Source organism: Centropristis striata, chromosome 22, assembly GCF_030273125.1.
Source record: "Centropristis striata isolate RG_2023a ecotype Rhode Island chromosome 22, C.striata_1.0, whole genome shotgun sequence".
Taxonomy (NCBI): domain Eukaryota; kingdom Metazoa; phylum Chordata; class Actinopteri; order Perciformes; family Serranidae; genus Centropristis; species Centropristis striata.
This window is the reverse complement of record NC_081538.1, coordinates 17,939,319-17,958,286: the sequence shown is the minus strand read 5'-3', so window position 1 is coordinate 17,958,286 and position 18,968 is coordinate 17,939,319. Positions and strand designations below refer to the sequence as shown.

Genomic DNA, 18,968 nt, shown 5'->3' with positions numbered 1-18,968 from the left:
TTCTGACCGTCCTCTCTTTCTTCCTCCCTCTCTCCACTCTTTGGCCCTCGTCTCCCGCCGCACCACGAGAGATTAGCGCTGACTGACGTGTGTGAGCACATCCAACATGGATTGTGTGTCCAAACTTCTCCCAGCCATGCAATTATGTCATTTTCTGCTCAGGATTTCCCCTGAAACGACAAAGTGGCTTGGCAGCTGGTGGCATGAGCAAACAATGACTGAATGTTTCAGTTTTTAGCAGCATGCGCTTCTCTCCTGTTATCTGCAGATCGCAGTGAAGTCATTTGGTCGGTGCCAGTCTGGGAGCTTGAAGCGTTTAAAATCCCTCAGAATAGCTTGGAAAATATATTAAATTCACTTTTGTTGTGTCCACGAGCAAGGCACCTGTATGTCCAGCATCTTGGATGGGGCTTCTCAATGACATATCAGCTGGCTGAGAGTGCAGCAGGGCCTTGAAAGCAACATGCTAATCAGTTTTCCTTGGGAAAAAATAAGCCAAACAAACAGTGATGCACACTTAATAGGCTCTGAGGAAATGGTGAGTAAGACTTTGGCTCGGCAGTCAAAGGAAAGAAAAATAAGGGTAAATTGGTGTGTTTTTATAAGCCCCATTTTTATTCCCACGTGCATAAATTGATTATTCACATTCATTCACTCTATGTAACATCTGTTGTTGAATTTGAGTAGCGTTTTATCACTGTGTGTAAAGCTGCTTTATCATGGTTGTAAACACAACTGGACAGATCTCCTCTCGCCCCAAAATCCTCTAACTGAGCACACCCAGACTTGGCCGCGATTGACAGTTGGCACACCAACAAAGGTGCTCCCCGCTCATCCCAATTCAAACCCTCCAGATTGCCGTCCGTTTCTGCCTCTTAAAAACTGTTGTTGAGAAAGCTGTCACGTAAATAATGTTATTATTTTTGATCCTTCCTCGCCAGCGCCAGGCCGCAAGGAAACTTCTAGTCTACGATTTGTATATTGCCGGCATAAACTCTCCACTTGGGTGTTTGCGAGATTGGAGTAAAGCCATGTTGGAAAGCTGCCTGCTGCTATTACCTCAGGATTAGGTGGGTTTGAAGGAGGCCTCTCTATTCCGCTCCCAGGACAAGATAATGATGGTTTCTGAGGGAAGAGAGATGCGTCAGACTTATCCCGAGAAAGCACCCAAAAGGTTTATGTAGTAAAAATGGCTTCCAGGTGCTTCGATAATGTAGTTGGACACTGACAGTTGTGCCTGTCCCTGAAGGGGGTCTGTCAGAAATCTTATGGTTATCTTTCATTTGGACCTCTTCTTCACTGGACACAGTGAAAGCAGCAGATGCTCAGTTGAACAACTCCAGGATGAAGCGATTAACCTGTTTTACTGACCCTAGAAAAATGGATTCACGCTTTTTCTTCCTCTGCTATCGGATGTACAGCTGTCCACTTGCACTACTTTTGGAAAAGTATTCAGAACTCAGAAACCTCTTCAAGCCTGAAGTTATGACATTATTACCACTACTCGTCCTTCACTGGCTCCCTCTTGCCAATTTACAAGGTACCAAAAGGCCTTGAGCTGCAATTTTACTGATTTACCCAACTTTTTACCATGTTAATTTAACTTCCACTTCCTTCCTCTTAAAAATGTGTTTTGCTTATAACTTCGATTGAATGAGTGACCTCCACTCTGCAGTATGCACTAGAATGCTGATTTCACAATAATCTGCAGAGGGGGAAAAGTTTCTCTGAACTGACCTTAGATATGAGTTTAAGACATGTTTGTACTATAGACTGTACGTAAAGATGGACGAAGTGGCTCCACTTTCTCCCATTGTGAAAAAATGAAGCCAAAACGTCCCCAGTTTGCAAGCAGCCATCTTGCACTGATGTCGTCATGTTGAACTGCGATATCAAGATCTGGCTCAAATCAATCATTAGTCAATCGCAGCTGTCAATCATGACGTCTCACCCTCTTTTATTATCCAATAACTAATTCAAATTTATAAGAAATAATAAACCTTTTGACAAACGTCAGCATGATAACAACTAGCTAAAATGGCCGCAAATATCTTGGTAAAAAAAGGTATTCAAAGTTTAGTTTGACTTTTTATTTTGGCCCATGTCCCATCCGCTACTGCAGCCAGCCACTAGTAATAATAATAATAAGCCAATAATATTAGTGATAACATATCAGGCCAAAATGAAGCCAAAATATCCCCTCTGCGCGAGTGGCCATCTTGCACTGGTGGCCTCGAGTGGAACTGCGGTATCAAGGTCTAGCCCTAATCAAGCATGAGTCAATCACAGCTGTCAATCATGAAGTCTCGCTAATTGAAAAACTAATTAAAACTTCTTAAAAAAACAACAACCCTTGAACACACATCAGCATGATAAGAATGACCAACAATGACAGCAAACATGGGAAAAATGTATTTGACATGTACTTTGTTTTTTTATTTTGGCTCATCCTATCTGCTAACATGGAGCGGTTTATAACCTGCAGCCAGCCACCGGTAATATGAAACAAGCCAACAATAATAGAAGTAATAACATATTCATATTTTAAAACATTTTAAAAATTTGCAATTGTTTTACTGCCTTGAATTCTACACACAGATACTAATCTGTACAACATACAACAAGCAGAAATATTTGTCCTGTCACACATTCAGAAAAATCCCAAATTCTCAGTTTTTTACTTCATTGGTTCTTCCCAGTTATCCCCCCTGCACTGCCACTACAGATTTTCTGTTGAGTTCGACCTTCTTTTGGTGTCTTTTTTCCTTCACCACCCTCCATAAACTGTCTTGACAGCGATGCTGCCCTCCGATCCTGTTTCCATCACTCCCGGTTTGTCATGACCCAGACACAGAGAATCATGGAGGATGCTCCATCACATCCCAGCTCCATCGATTCCGTCGGCTCATTGCTTGTTTAGTAAATGCAGCTTTATGTTGTGTTTAATTACATTTAGGAGCCATGCGGGAGCTCCACCGGTGCCAAGTCGAGGTTTTTGGAGCCAGTGTAGCCACAGAGGAGACATCTCTTCTGGCTAGCCTGTTTCAAACAGCATTACACAGCTAAACGTCTTCCAAGTGACTGCATATATGCACAAACCCCTTGAATGTAATGAATTTATTAGACAGCGTTGGAATGATGCCCTGATTAAAGAGCCCATACATTAACAATCATTCACTGCAACTACAGTGCATAGTTTGACTTCCTTCTCCTCTCACTCACTCATCTCTCTCCTTTACCCGGCTCCCCCCGGAGGCCGAGCAGCGTCACTGCAGGCTCTGCCAATAATACCTGCGTAGCTGTAGTCACTGCATTGTGATCAGGACTGTTGAAGGCAGTTTATCTGCTCTGGGGTTAGAGCCGGCTGTTTCTTTAGCAGCACTTGGGATCCCTGGCGCTGAGGGGAGAGCTCTGCAGAGAGGCTAGAGAGGAAGAGGAAGAGAAGAAAAGACACTTCATGTGCCATCAGTAAGGATAACATCACCACAGAGACTGGACTTCTGCTGATTGATGCTGGCTGCCGAAAGAAAGAAAGAGGAAGGAGGGTGGGTGAGGGTAGGGGAGGGGGTTGATTATGTGTGTGTGTGTTTGTGTTTGCTTGTGTTTGAGCAGCTGGAGAATTTGTAGATTGTACGTGCATGTATGTATGTGTGTGTGTGTGCTGTCTCATCCAGCATGTGTGTGTCTTAATGATGTCAGTAGTCAGCACCACTGAAGGTGGCGTTATTGCTGATGTTTTGGCTCTGTCGTAGCGCTGGCTCTGCCTCCCAAAGCGATTGGGATTCAGAGAGGAGAGGGTAACGAGTGCAGGAGGATGACAGGCTGAACTCTGAGCACCGCCGAGGAGTCTGCAAGTGGATCAGTGAGTCGCCGCTCACACAGAGACAGGAGGCAGGCTTCTTCAAAATGATGCTTTGATGTTTGTCAGAAAGAGAGGACCAGAGAGACAGGTGACAAGAGGTCCCAGGTTGGGTTCAAACCCAGGACGTTGCAAGTGCCACCTGCTGGCTTGCTTCAAAGCTAGTTACACCTTTTTCGAACTAAAGTTAAAGTTAAGGTGAAAACAGGAAGACTTCCTGTCTTGTCTCTTCTCATCTTTGCCTTGCTTTGTCTGAGCTCTATTGACTTTTATGCTTTCTGTGCAATGTTTCAAATGCTCTGTTGGCAAAGGAGTTCTGAAAGTGTCCAAATCCTCTGTACAAGTTGGTGGTTTAAAGGTTTTAGAGTTCCATGATTCATTCATTTTGGCAGCTTTCTTGTCCAATTTCTGTGTTAAACAAAGGAAAGAGAGTCATTGGTCTTGCTTAGTTTTTACTCCGATAAAGCAACCACAAAGGGGTTGTAGCTAGAAATGTTAGTGTGGAAGTTTTTGCCAACCTGATGCCATTTCTTCCACAAGTTGACATATTTCAGTTTAAAGGTGGTTTTTGGAGCACACGCTGTTCCAGAGTGGGCAGGTGGAACTAAAACAAACACAGAAGGTGACTCAGTGAGCTGTCTCAAAGTCAGCTCAACAGGGTTTAAAAGTTGTCAATGAATAACTCTAAAATGTGATGGAATTCTAATGTTCACCTGCAGGTACATAAAAACAGGCAGTTTTCCAAGAATCGGTGTAACTTTTTTGTTGGTTTGTATGCCTTCAGCACTGTTGTTTTCATTGTGACTGATATGCAAGCAGATCTGTATGCACACAGAGCCTGAGTGAGATTGTATTTGTGAGTACCTTCAGAGGCTTGTTTGATCCTATGGAGGCTTTATTCCATTCAGCAAGACAAGTGTTTGCAGACAGAAAGAGTGTTTGCTCAGAGCGGGATTTTAAAGTCGCCTCAGTTTACTTTCTTTTGATTGTCAGCCTGTGTGAAGCTGAGTTGTCTTGCTGTGGTAAACGATGCAAATCCACTAAACGCAGCATTAAACAAACTCCACAGATGCAAATTCAGTTTGACCTCCAGTGTATACAGCTAGATGTATGTTTATTAGAATCATATCTGCAGCAGATGCAGAGGCAGCTGGCTATTTTAGACACAAACTCACCCAAATTGATTTCCTCCACTGGGTATTGCACCCTTCACTAGGTATGTGGATTACTTCCCACCTCCTCTCCTCACTTCATACTTCCTCCATTCACAAGTGCAGAGGAAATGATTGAAAGGCCTCGCTGTGTTTCCAGAAACATTAAGTGTGTTTCCATGCACCTGTTTTGAAGTGCATTTGCAATTTGGAAAACCACTAACTCTTCATTTTGATGCACTCAGCTCGTAATATTTGCATAACAGTGGTGGATGGAAATGCACATCAAACCTCTGAACCCCAGGCAGTTGCAGGGTGTTTTTTGCTCACGTCACATTGTACTTTCTGTGGCCTCGTTTTTTAACCGAAGTACAAGTCCTGCACCTCTGTGGAATCAGCACAATCATCAGACATTTCTTTTGTGCCGTATAACACAGCTTTATGGTTAACCTTCTTTCATATTTTATTTCATCATTTTTCAAGTGTCCACAAGTGTTAATGTGAATATTTGGGAACAAAAAGTGGGCTCCACATGCTATAAATATTGAACTACTTACATTTTTACAACCTCTCCTCTCATGTCCTCTCCTCTCTGCTCTGTGTAAACAGCCTGCAGTTTAGTTCAAGTTTCATTGATTTTCTGTCATGTGACTGTTGGTCTCAGATGAGTCATTCGTGGCTTCCCAGTTGCATTGAGGAGCACAGAAATTGATGTTTTTCAGCAGAATTCGATTAGTTCAAATACTTTATTTTTGGATAATTTGTAAATGAAACATGTAGAATAAAATAAGTTTAATTAAAATGTACTTAGTTACATTCCACCACTGAAAATGAGATCATGCATTTCAAACCGACCAGTGGGTTGTGGGGTTATTTTTTGCGTTTTCTTTTCCGATTTTTTGGAAATATTGAGTACATTTGAGCTAAATTTGGACGAGAACCTGACTATTGCTGACAGGAGAGTCTTTACTCTGTCAGTTCGCCTCCCTCTGTTTCTCTGCAGAAGCGTTAATCTTCTGTCCCTGCTTCTTTTTAAGGCTACAGAGGGTAGAGAGAGAGAGAAATAGGGATGTGTGGCAGCGGGAAGTGGCTGCTAAAACAATGTAACAGATCAAATCCACCTCCTCTTTCTCTTCGTCCCAGGTCTCTGATGAGCTTAGCTGTCCGGCAGCTTGTGTTCAAGCCTTGGTGGAATTTCCTGCAGCCTGATGTGACTTTAGCTGTCAGCAGGAGAGGCACACACTCTTAATTTCTCTCTTTCACACACACTTTCTCCATCCTCCTGCTCTCCTGTTTGTTTACTTGCCCCCCGATGGGATGCGGTTCGCATTTGCGGTGTGTGTTTTTCTGTGTGTCTGTGTATCTGAGCTCTGTGTGTGTTTATTTGTGTGCGCATGCCTCTTTTTTGCAAACAGGTTTAAGTGGCCGTGTGTATTTTCCCTGCAACGGCTTTCATTTGATTTTTTATTTTATTTTGCGCTTTACGACTTCTCATCACGGAGAAAGTCGCTGAAGGAAACCACAACAGATAGAAACTTCTGAGAGGCGGCGGCATTAAAGGAGTCTCTCTTCCAAGAAAAAGAGCGGGAGAGAAATGCTTTTAATTGTGAGCGGTGTGTGAGGTAAATGAGGGGAAAAAGGGATTATTTCATCATGAGAAACAAGTTTTATGAGGGAATTCCTTGGGAAACGTCTACCATCGAGAAGCCAGTTCTGGTTTGAGAAACTTCATCTGTACAAGACAAAGATTCTACCAGGCAGTTCAACAGGAAGTATAGCTCGGAAACACTTCAAGAAAAATGCATCTTTACCACTTTATTATGAACTTTAATTCTACTTTTTGATATTAAGGGACTGTTTTAAACCCCCACCCTCGTGGAAGATCTTACATATCTCAGGGGATTTTCACTGTTCAAAGTCCTTTATGCTGCTCAGACCTACATTGCTTTTTTTTCATTAAATCCAGGGATAACAAGAAACATTGCAGGCAACAGAGCAGCAGTTAATGTCTTTATATGGGCTGGTACAGGTTTTTTTGGGTCCCAGAATCTCAATTCATGCCGAGCAGGGAAAAAAAAGATGTTCCTCCACGGCTGTCTGCGGAAATTTGTATCAAACGCACCCTCCGCTCAGTGGGAACCTGATCTCTTTCTAGTTCTTGTAGTTTCCCAGGTGCTGACTGGTTCTTAGAAGGAAAGCCTCGAAAGTTTGGTGATTGGAAGAAAAAAAAAAGACATGGAAGTTTCAGGGTATATAAAAGTACTTTGGGTGCTTGAAACAGCATTTCTTTGACCAAGGACGGCCCTTCAGTGCCTTTTTCAAACCTCAAGGTTGTGTGAAAATCAAACCATTAATACCCAAAAGAACCTGACTCTTTCAGAGTACGACCCCGTCCTTGTGGCCAAGCACTCGTAGACCAAATGTGACTCACATCTTTCGTCTTCGGAGCCCGGTTGAAACCGCAGCAGCTGTCGAGATCAGTATGCCGGCCGCCGGACAAAGCGACGCTTATCAGTCGGCTTATGGGCTCTAATGAAAGACAAAGCGGCTGTTAACAGGTTTAGGTGACAATACAAAAGATTATCTGACATGCTGCCCTTCCGAGTTTAGACACAAAGTTAGGAAAGTGAAACCACCTGTTGGAGCAAACGTCTTCATGAAGTGGATTCTTTAAAAAGGACTTGGCATTGTCAAGGCATTGTCCTTCATTTGGGCACTGGATATATCAGTGCAGGCTGTCACATTATCATCTATCTATGTGCTCTGTCTTTGCTGGGATCATTTATGTATTGTAGCTCTCTGTGCGACCCTGAGTGCCAAGGCTTGATGAAATATTTGTGTTTGATTAGTGGAGATGTGCAGGGACAGTGCTCCCTGGCAGGACTTTTACCACATCAGTGTAGAGAAGACAGAGGAGTGTGCTGTTGAGTGAGGCAGGGAGAAGATGTCAGGTTAGAAATGATTGTTAGGATAAAAGTAGGCTTTTCTTCCTTTACACCAGTATTTACCGTGTACTATCGTGTTTTCTCTAAAGTGCTTTATGACAATGAATGCATTATTTCAGTTGCCTTTGAGAGTTTGGGACTCAAACTTAGCCAATAAGTGATAAAGACATCATAACAACATATATAAATGGAAGGGCACTCAGAGAGCAAAGACCTCAGCCAAGCCATGCCCTACCTTGCATTGTTAATTTTCCGACTTGTGGGGGTGTTTGCATGAATTTTCCTGATCTGGGAATAAAAACGAAAGTGGAAAACATTTGTGTATCCACACCCTGGTTTAGCTCCCATCCAAAAACTTAATGGATTCTTCCTTGAGCCTTGCTACACCCTTCCACCATGTTTCATGTAAATCGTGCCAGTAGTTTTTCTGTAGCCCTGCTGACAAACAAACAAAGAGTTCATACAAAGTTTTGAAAGTTTGTCAATGCTCCATTTGAATTGTTTTCATGTTTTCAAGGTTAGAAATATGCTTGATTGTGAATATGCCCTTTGAAAAATGCTTGATTTTGCTTTATGAGTGCAGCTTTACTTGCTTTACTTTTTTTGCATTTCTAGTAACAATTCCAATTCCAAATTTCACATTTTTTGTTAAACTCATGCCAAAATACAAGCCATCTATAAGTCTTATTAAGTAAAGTATGTTGACCAAGATTTAATAATTTGGATTACTTTAGAACTACTGTACCAAAAACTGTAAAACCTGGTGTCACGCACACATACACACACACCTCCTCTCGGTCTCTGTTCCTCTCACACACTGAAGGGATGTTTTGTCTGTTCTCTGCAGATTTACACAGACTGGGCCAATCACTACCTGGCCAAGTCTGGATGTCAGCGCCTCATCAAGGACCTGAGCCAGGACGTCACCGATGGAGTCCTGCTGGCACAGATCATCCAGATCATAGGTAGACACACACACACACACAGACACACACATTCTTGTACTTCTATCTTTGTGAGGGCCCTCATTGGAAAAGTGAATTCCCTTGCAAGGTTATAACAGTTTTGGAATTTTCATTAGTTTTTGTTTTAATTTTATTGTGATTTTTTTTTTTCAAATTCAGTTAGTTTTAGTTTTAGAGTGAGCATGCTAGTAATGGGGTATTTGTTGGGTGGGAGATTAAAAAAGGTCACAGTAAATTTTGCCTTTATTTGCCTTATTTATTTGCCTTATCCATCTTCATTATGTATGAAAAAAGTTGACAATGCCTTTAAAGAAGTGAGGACTGGCCGAAATGTCCTCACTTTGCAGAAATGCCCTCACTCAGTTGGTTAAAAACGTGTTCTGGTCATCACTATGTAGTAAGTACAAGAACACACACACACACACACACACACACACATCCTTGTTCTATCTTTGTGAGGACCCTCATTTATATAATGCATTCTATAGCCCCTTACCCTAACCTTAACCATCACAACTAAACGCCTTACATCAACCCTTACCCTTACCTAAACCTAATTGTAGCCTCAACCCTCAAACAGGCCTTTGAACTGTGCAAAATGTCCTCACTTCCCCAAAATGTCCTCACTTTGTAAGTTAAAAAAGGTTTTATGGTCCCCACTATGTAGGAAATACAAAGACTCACACACACAAAAGCCTCTATCCATGTATCTGTTATTCTCTCAGCTATTCTGAGTAAGTGAGTAAGTAATTAAGTTCACACCTGAAGTGCAGTCAATAGTAATCATTATAATTGTTACATAATTATGCTGACAGAGTTCTGTTACCAAAGCAGTAGAATGTCTTTCTTCAGGTATAACTTTCAATGTGAAAAAGGAAAATTAATAAAACAAAGAGGAATAAATCCATGTGTTATCTGCAGTAATAAAACACTGCGTCTATAATTCATTCTGTCTGGTAGATGAATCGACCACCCATCCACTCACACACACACACACACACACACACACACACACACACACACACACATACGCACACACACTCTCTGTGTTTGGTCTTTGTTGTGGTGAGTTGGAGGGAAGCTGTTCCTCAGTCTGATATTTGGGCCAAATCGCAGCAGTTCTCTCTTGTTTTGGGTGCTGGGCGAGCTGCAGCAGGAGAGATCTATGGCATCTGACACCCTGGGGTGCAGAGGCATGTGTCTCCCATTGCGCCCCAGAGAGAGTTTACTTCTTTTTTTCTCTCTGTCTCTCTTTCCCTCTCTCTCCTCTTTTATGTCTCTATGTCTCCCTTCCTTCCTTCGTCTCTCTCTCTCTCTCTCACAGTTAGAACTTTTTCTAGGTCTCTGTCTCTCTTTGTCTCCCTCATTTCTTTCATTCCTCTCTCTGATCTTCCCTTCTCATTTTCTCCTCTTTTTTCTTCTATCTTGCACTTGCTTTTACCAGAATTGCGCAGTAATGGATTACAGTAAAGTGATTTCCCTTTTTTAGCAGAGAGTAATGCACGGGATTACAATTAAAAGTCAGTCATAGCATTACAGTTATAGTAGCGACTCCACTGGTTGCCGAAAGACATATTGAAGTCTATGAGAAAAATAACCTACTTCTCACTTGATGTATTACCTCAGTAAACATTTTCCTAATGAGTTTATGGTCTCAGTCCATAGTTTCAAGTCTTCTTCAATACAGCATGACAGCATGAAGATCGAATAAACAAAGCTGGTCAGAAGATGGCAGTGTAATGTATTGCTGTAGGCCAAAACCTGTCAGTAAACAGTAGAAGAAGAAGAGAGAAAAAACAACAACAAAAAAAAGAGGTTGTTAATTGGGCAACTTTGCCCACCCACAAGAGAAAGAGAAGTTGCCAACAGCTGAAACAGTCTCTTCTTCTTTTGGGTTTTCCAGCAGATCGGAAACAGCTGATCAGTCGTAAGTAAATGTTTGATACATCAGAGTTTATAAACAGCGTTTCCATCTCCCGTTAAGCACAGTAACAAAAACTACCTTAAGTGAGCATAAAAACTCCATCAAGCTTTTCTCACGTAAATCTTAAATCGCAGGCACGTTAACCTCTACATTTTGCCATCTTCAAGTCTAGTTTTGAGTTTCCCTGGCTAGGCTAACTTTCGATTCCAAATCTCCTGAGATTTCTTTGGTGTCCAGCCTCTCAATTGCACTTGAATCTTTGCTGCATTGTGACAAAATGATATTAATACATATTCATAATTACCTATTAGCAATGTTTGGAGGATCATTTGGACTTAATAGTCCAAATTATTGGACATTTTTTTGTCTTCATTGTAAGGCTCAAAATAAGGTTTGCGCCTCCGTTCCGACATTATTTATCTTTTTTTTTGCCAACAATGGCTCTTTTGTTTGTAAAGGTTGCTGACCGCTCTGGGCTATATGAATATAATTGGCTTCACTGTTCCCTTTAAACCAACAGTCAATGTTGGTTTCAATAGTCTATGATTGCAATCTTTTCCTAACCATAAAAAAGTACCTTTTAATCAAACCCTAACCACAGAGGTGAAACAGAGGTCATATCAGTCTTATTCATCATTCTTGTAACAGTCATATGCATTGTGGTTGGAGCGGATCAGAAAACAGTTACATAGTCTATTAATTGTGTGTAAATGTGTCCAATGACTGCTTGTTGAACCCAGTATTAATCACACAGTCATAAATAATGAGTAACTTTGATGTAACTCTCCCAGCAATGGCTATTATGCAGTTTCTGTCACATATTCTTTTTCTTCTTCATACATCTGCTGTCTTTGCTCTTTCTTTCTTTCTCTGTGTGTCTCCATTACTGTTCTTTCTGGGACTCCCTCTCTCTCTCTCTGTTTATCACACACACACAAACACATTTTCCTCTCCATTACATACGCTGCCTTACTCACTGATGCTGTCTGTCTCCCTAAATCTCTCTCATTTTTTTCAAGCCCTGTCTAACTTTCTCGCTCTCTTGTTCTCTCCAACTTCCCTCTCCCTCTCTTACTCCCTCTTTCTCTGTGTCTCCCCCTCTCCCTCTCCCTCTCTCTCTCTGTTGGATTGAAACTTTACCCTCCCTGCTCACCCGAACAGACAATGAGGCCAAGCTGGCCTGTCAGTAATTCTCTGGCGGCAGCTGACGAATTAGGCAGTTTTGCTTCCCAGACCTTTCCTGCGTCGCTCTGCACCTCGACACACACACGCACACACACACACACACACGCACTCATGCACACACACTCTCTTATGCTAACCTCAACAGAGGTTTCCTGCTGGATCAGTGCACCTGAACTCAAAAGTCACTGGACGTGGGGATGTTAAAATTTAGCATGGGACGACAGTAAACATCTCGTTTCTTCATTTCCTTTCTCACGCAGCGAATGAGAAGGTGGAGGATATCAATGGCAGCCCCAGGAGCCAGTCGCAAATGGTGAGTGTTTCAGCTTTTATATTCAACTTCATCCATCCTTTAAAGCACTGTTGCTAAAGAGAGAATTATCTTCATGAGGAATATCCAAATTACGGACCGATCTGCTCTTAAACTGTAATGATGTTTTACATTTGTAGCAGCAGTAAAATAAACTTAGCGTCCTAGATTACAGTGATGACAGCCAGTTAGTGTTGTAATGCCGGGATCACACTACTTTTCACAGCACTCAGGTGATGCGCTCCTCCACAGTTACTGACAGCAGCTCAACATGCACTGACATGAATCACTTTACAAGCCAAAATTCAGATCTATTTCTTTCTTACGTGTTCAATGTTATGTCTTGAAACTTGAGATCAAGAGAGGACACTTAGATAACAGTTTAATACATAACTCTAGTGGTACAGTACATTTACATACTTTACTTGAGTATTCCCACTTTTTACTACAGTACATTATCCTTTTACTCCACTTCATTTCAGAGGGTTATATTGCACTTTTTACTTCACTACACCACCCCTCCCCAACGTATCAGCCAATAAAATGGTACATTATCATTTAGACGGGGCAAACTTGGAGTCGTTATGAAAATGGTCATAGTCGGGTAAAGTTTCACTTTCAGTTTTGTTAGATTTAGGCGACAAAAGCACATGGTTAGGATTAGTATAGTTTGGGTTTTTAAAAAAGTATGTTTTGTTACGTAACTAAACCTGTTAATTAAAATCCGTTAACATTGAGTTTTGGTTTCACCCTGGACACAAACATTCAAAGTCCTGTGTTTGTGTAAGCGGACTGTCGCACATTGTATTATGTCACCTGAGTTCCCATTTTACTCTCGTCAGGCCCAAAGAGGTCAAATTATCCGATATTTACATATACATAGTTGCTAATAAAGTTGGAATAAAAATATTTTTTTTACCTCTTTCCATGAAATGATTGTGACAATGTGATTTATACTTGACAGATAAAGCGTATATCTTCTCAAAACTTTGTTAATCAATCGGTATCCAACATGTCACAATGAAAATGAAACCATGATAAACACAGGATTATGTCTGAAAACAAAATGATTGCAATTTAAGGGCAACCGTGTATATATAATATATATTATGAAGCAAACATGACCATTCATAATGTCTTGACCCTTCAGATTTTTTCCTGTGCCTCTTTGGCGGTCCCCTTGTTTGGCAGCCCTGTTTTCTTAAAATTATGTTTCAATACAATTAAGCTGCATTTTCAACAACAATTTAAGGTAAAAAAAAAAAAAAAAAATTGGACACTGGATACCCTGGATAAAGGTGCCTCATTATATAAGGTAGTCAAAATTACCTTAACCTAAAACAGCCACATCACTAAAATGCATCTGGATTGTAGCACACCTTACTTGAACCATTTTTTAAAATGAAAACTTTTTACTTTTATTGAAGTTCCAGTGGTTGTAATATGTGTAATGGAGTATTATACTTGTAGCTGTTTTGGTACTTTTACTTAAATGATCTGAATACTATAAAAAAAACCATAACCATACTATTCAGAAAGATGGTGAGGACTTTACTAACCGCATCGCCACTTGACCAAAACTGTAGTAGAGCCCTTGAAAGTTCAAACCCCAACATACTTGACTTACTGTGCCATTTTCAATAATGTGTATTTCTGGCTGCCACGAGGCTGAGCGATGCTGGCGGTGTCGTTTTCCCTCTGTTAATGAGATGACGGGCTGTATAACCGCTGATTGTCGTCACTGTGAGATAATTACCCCTCACTTTAACTAGAGTTGACTAAGTGTTTATGCAGTGTTGGTTTGCCCTGGCATCTGCCCTCCTGCCATTAAAAGTGACTAAAGCTGTTTAGTTGCTTTGGCGCGCTGTCTTAGTAAGACTCTGTGGGCGAGGAGTGTGTCAGTCTCTGTGCCATTTTATTAAAACTGTGTTTTGTATTGCTTACTGTACAGCATTATTGCATTTATTGGACCATTGTCACCTTTATTATATGCATTGTCAGTGTTTTAATGTTTCTGCTAGTAAGTTGAGAGTGAGTGGATTTGATAAACTCAGTGAGGAGAATCAGGGGAGTCTTTCCAAAAGGTCCCATCACTGGAATGTAGCAGAATGTATTTTATTACTGGTTTCACACGTTTATTACAGTTTTCAGCTGTTTTATTTTTCAGTCCAGCTGTATTGGAGGCAGACTGTGCACTCGGTTAGAAAAACAACATTAAAGGACCAGGAAGGAAGAACATGTCAAGGTCATGTGACCCCTAATGTCAATGTGTGAGCTCAATGTGTCAAAACCAGCTCTGGAAAGATAAACTTACTTCATCATTTCCTCACTTTAATGGTTCTGGTCCTGGCTGACGCACTGGTCACTATGGGCAAACTGCAAGAGGCTCTGCAAGCATGTGGCTCGATATGCCAGCGACCCCTGTGTTGTGTGTGTGTGTGTGTGTGTGTGTGTGTGTGTGTGTGTGCAGCAAGCTCTTTGTCTCAGTCACTTACTAAGCCCATTGATCCACCACCTGCTCGGACCACAGAGGGTCCAGCCAGCTTGGGAAACTAAAGTTTGAGGAAGCACGCTTGCTTATAGCGTGGGCGCTATAGCAGGGGAAGGAAACATCTGACACACACATACACACACACACACACACACACAAAGATGGAGCGCCAGCTAGCAGAACCCCTGTTGATATGATGTGAACTATAGAGATCTCACAGACAATCTGAATAAGCAATATATATAAGCAATGCATATTGCTAAACAAGTCTATATTAATCATGAATTGAGAAGGAGCAAAAACAAATATATGCTGGGTTCTGTTTCATTTTACCAGTTCCTCATTAAGACTGACAGAAAAAGTTGTGACCCTTCAGTAGATCTCAGGAACACCTGGAGGGAAATTCTTTAAAATTGGTACAAACGTCCAATTGGACTGAAGGAAATTAGAATTTGCTGGCCAAAGGGGAAGATCACTTTGACTTCTTATCCATCCCATGTTCATGAATGGAATATATCTAGAAACACCTTGAGGTGTTAAATTCGACAGTAATGACCAGTTGGACTCAAGGATGAACTGATTTTAGTGGGAAAAGGTCACTCTGACCTCAAAAAATGCTTTTTGTGGCCATAACTCAAGAATTATGACAAAATTGATCGATAAAGTAATGAAATTTATATCCAAAAGGTCAGTTTCACTGGAACAGAGCAGAGATTGTGACCATATTTCACATTTGATTGGATGCTGAATTGGTGACACTAATCTTCACACTGTGTTGATTGTACAGACCTGTGCTGCCAGTTTAAAGGTGTGTGTGAAACATACATTGAATTTGTACCTTCTTTGCAGTAATCTACATTTAAAACATTTTCTGCAAACTGCAACTTTGCTGGTTATATTATAACCATAATATTAATAATATGAGGTTGAGTTCACATCATGGTTCGCTCTCACCAGAATTTGATTTCCCCAACCAACCACTGACTTACCTTTCAGTCCATGGGAACTATGTACAGCTCTCCATGATATAAAAGTCAGTCTAAACATGAACCGGACCAGAATTAAAAGGTAGTCATGTAGGTTTTATTTCCTTGGCCAGACCGAATGAACTTAACTACCCTAACAAATCAATGTGATGACACATGAACATATGGCTCAAAGTGCAAAACTATTTTGTCCGGCCTGTTTGTCCCATGGGCTTAAACACTTCTATCAATCAGAAACTTAAGTTATTTACTGACAACCTTCCCCCGTCCTGAGAATAAGCAGAGCGATTTTTTAGCTTTTGGCTGCTTATTGACAACGCGAGCTGTGAATATTGGAAAGCAGCCACTGGCCACCTAGCACCTGGAGCTTAAACTCCTTGGCCAGAAACATCACAGTAGCAGCAGCAGCTGTCAGTGACGGGGCAGATGAGTCTGATTTACTTCCTCTGCACAGATTTTTCCCCATTTGGGACTTGATCCTGCAGTCACAAGCCTGTTCCTCTAAGTGGTGGGTCGCTGCCGGCCTGGTGAGTGGACTGAGGCCAAGTGAGCAGCTGCTGGAAGCTGAGGAGCAGAGACCAGCACGGCAGCAGCATCTGCAAGCTTTACAGCTAATCTACATACATAATGCACTCTTTCTCTCCAAAGCTCTGTTCACAATGCAAGAGATCCACAAGTCAGTTGAAGTTCTATCATTTCCTGTGGAGTTTATCTAACAGAAATACTTGGCTTATGTGTGGACGGCCAGTAAGAGTAATGGAGGAGAAAGGTCTACTCACAGACATCTGCTAATTCTTTTCAGTTCCAAAGTTATTTTGTTTTAGAACAGAGTTAATGTAACCTTTATCACATATTCTATTCATTTTAATACCTGGTTTCTATATTTCCTGCTGATTTGAATACTTACAGTAGTACAGTGATAATAATCCTTGATAATAATCATGAAAAGGCCAAAGTGTATCACCTCTGACTGCTCAGAGGGCTCATGGGATAGCCTGGCAAAGACCTGAAGACGTATGAATTAATAGCCACTCTACTACTCCCTCCTCTACTTGCTCTAATTTGCTCTCATCAGGAACAAAGTGTTAAAGAGTCTGACCTTTGATCTCCTTACTGTTACAAAAAAAAGCCTGCTTTTATAGTGAGCAGGTATTAAAGACAGACTCTGTGTTCTTTTCCAGGTTGTTCAAATAGAAACACCCACTCAGCTTTAGCTAAAAGCAGTGACGAAGGTTAACACAGTAAGATTAATAAGGTAATGAATAATCTGAACGCTAGCACTATCTAAATAAACACTGGCTGTGCTAAGTCTGAAATCACACCACAGAAAACTAAGAAATGTACAATGTATGTAATACATATATTGCATGCAGCAACATCATCACCTAGAAACCTTCATCAGGTCATGTTTTCAGAAAGCTTGGAAAAGTAGCATTTTGATACTAAAACATGCATCCTTTGACCAAAATGTGAATTTTTCTGATTTAATTACATAAATAATTACTACACTAAACACTACTGGAAAGCTTCAGATTGATGAAAAAACCCTAAAAATATGATAACTATCGTTGAGAAAACCCACACTTTAATTCTAAAAGGTCAAACTTTGGTCACTTGAAAGATTGAAATGTCACTGCTTTTAAAATGCTGTCCCATAACTTTCCTTAGCCTGGAGATAATGCAATAAAAAGGAGTTATAGTTACACTTCCAGCCTTTAACTAACAGCTTGTTGATCCTCTCTTAGATCCCTCAAAATCCTTGGTCTTACTTCTTTTAATAATGCAGACAGATTTCCTTCCTTAATGTTTCTCTTGAGGTTGGAGCAAACGTGCAGCAATCCACAACAGCATGTCAGACCTCTGCTTAGGCCACATCTGTGCAGAAGCTGCTTTCAGTAATGGAAGAATAAGTATTTGTCTTTGCATTTCCTGAAGGCCTCGTTCCATGTAGACACATCTACATTGTTAATGCAAATATGATTCCACACATTTGAGGCCTGTTCCCAGTGGTCAGACTGGTCAGAATTGCGAACATGCCCATTTTTTTCCCCAGTAGAGCTTGCGGCTACTGTGTTTCGGGGAATAGTTTCGGTTGGATTTATTGGTGCAGTAACTAATGATTGCTGGGAATTTGTACGTGAAATTGGGAGCCGGGTTCGTCTACAGAACCGTACCCTCGACCACATATTTGGTCCCGGAAGGAATCATCTGCAACCGCTGAGCAAACCCAGTGAAGATGATGAGAACGAGGGATGACAGGAGTTTGGTACAAGAGGCTTTCAACTCATCGGAGATTTGACTCTGGTACTGTTTCTTTCCACTGGATGAATATGTCTTTTTTTGTTACTGTTCTGTAACTTCATGATATAAGATAAGAGTAGAGAAAATGTCATGAACATGGTTGTGATTAAGTGGCTAAAGAGGAACGTGAGGCAGCTTTGGAAACAAAATAGAAAAGAAAAACGTGTTATTTGTCTTGTTTTTAATGTCCTCTTCTGCCACATTTCTTACAGTGGTGTACTGCTGTATTGTATACTTGCAATGGATACACTGCAAAAAACAGGTGTCTTAAGACAAAATAAAAACATTAAATCTGAGGGAAATTATCTTGCTGCATGGACAGATAATTTCACTTGACAAGATTTCTTAAATAAAGATTATTAAATCTAGAAATAAGCATGTTGAACGCTTAAAATAAGAAATTAACTCTTAAAACAAGATCATTTAAAGTTGCAAGCAGCGATGAACTGGCCCGAGCAGAGTGCACTGCAAATTATTTGTTTCTTACCAAGATAAAAAAAAAAACAAAGTTAGACATCTAACGTTTTTAGACACCCCTTTTTTCCAATGTAGAATTGACTTGATTTTGAATAAAAGCACCGGCTAAATACATGCGATGATGAATTGTAATCACATGCTGTGGATTAAGGATTTCACACGGTGGCCATCTGACGTCTCACTCCCCTCACGGCGCACTCTGCAATCCCTCTCCCATGTTAAACCTCATGCCCTCTGACAGTGCAGTTTTGCAATTGTACAGACATCCAACAGAATTATAAGCACACCCAGGTTTTTGAATGAAGTGGAGGCTTCTTCTTTTTTTCATTTCTCAGAAGAATCGTGCTTAAACACGAGAACGGCAGGCGGGGGAC

At 41.0% G+C, this 18,968-nt stretch overlaps 1 protein-coding gene across 1 annotated transcript in view; it reads left to right on the top strand.

Moving 5' to 3' along the window:
• The window catches only part of nav3 (neuron navigator 3), a 248,969-nt gene that overhangs the window by 57,032 nt on the left and 172,969 nt on the right, over positions 1–18,968 (top strand). The window contains 2 exon segments of the mRNA XM_059325699.1: positions 8,803–8,920; positions 12,290–12,342. Of these exon segments, the coding sequence (XP_059181682.1) occupies positions 8,803–8,920; positions 12,290–12,342 (171 nt within the window).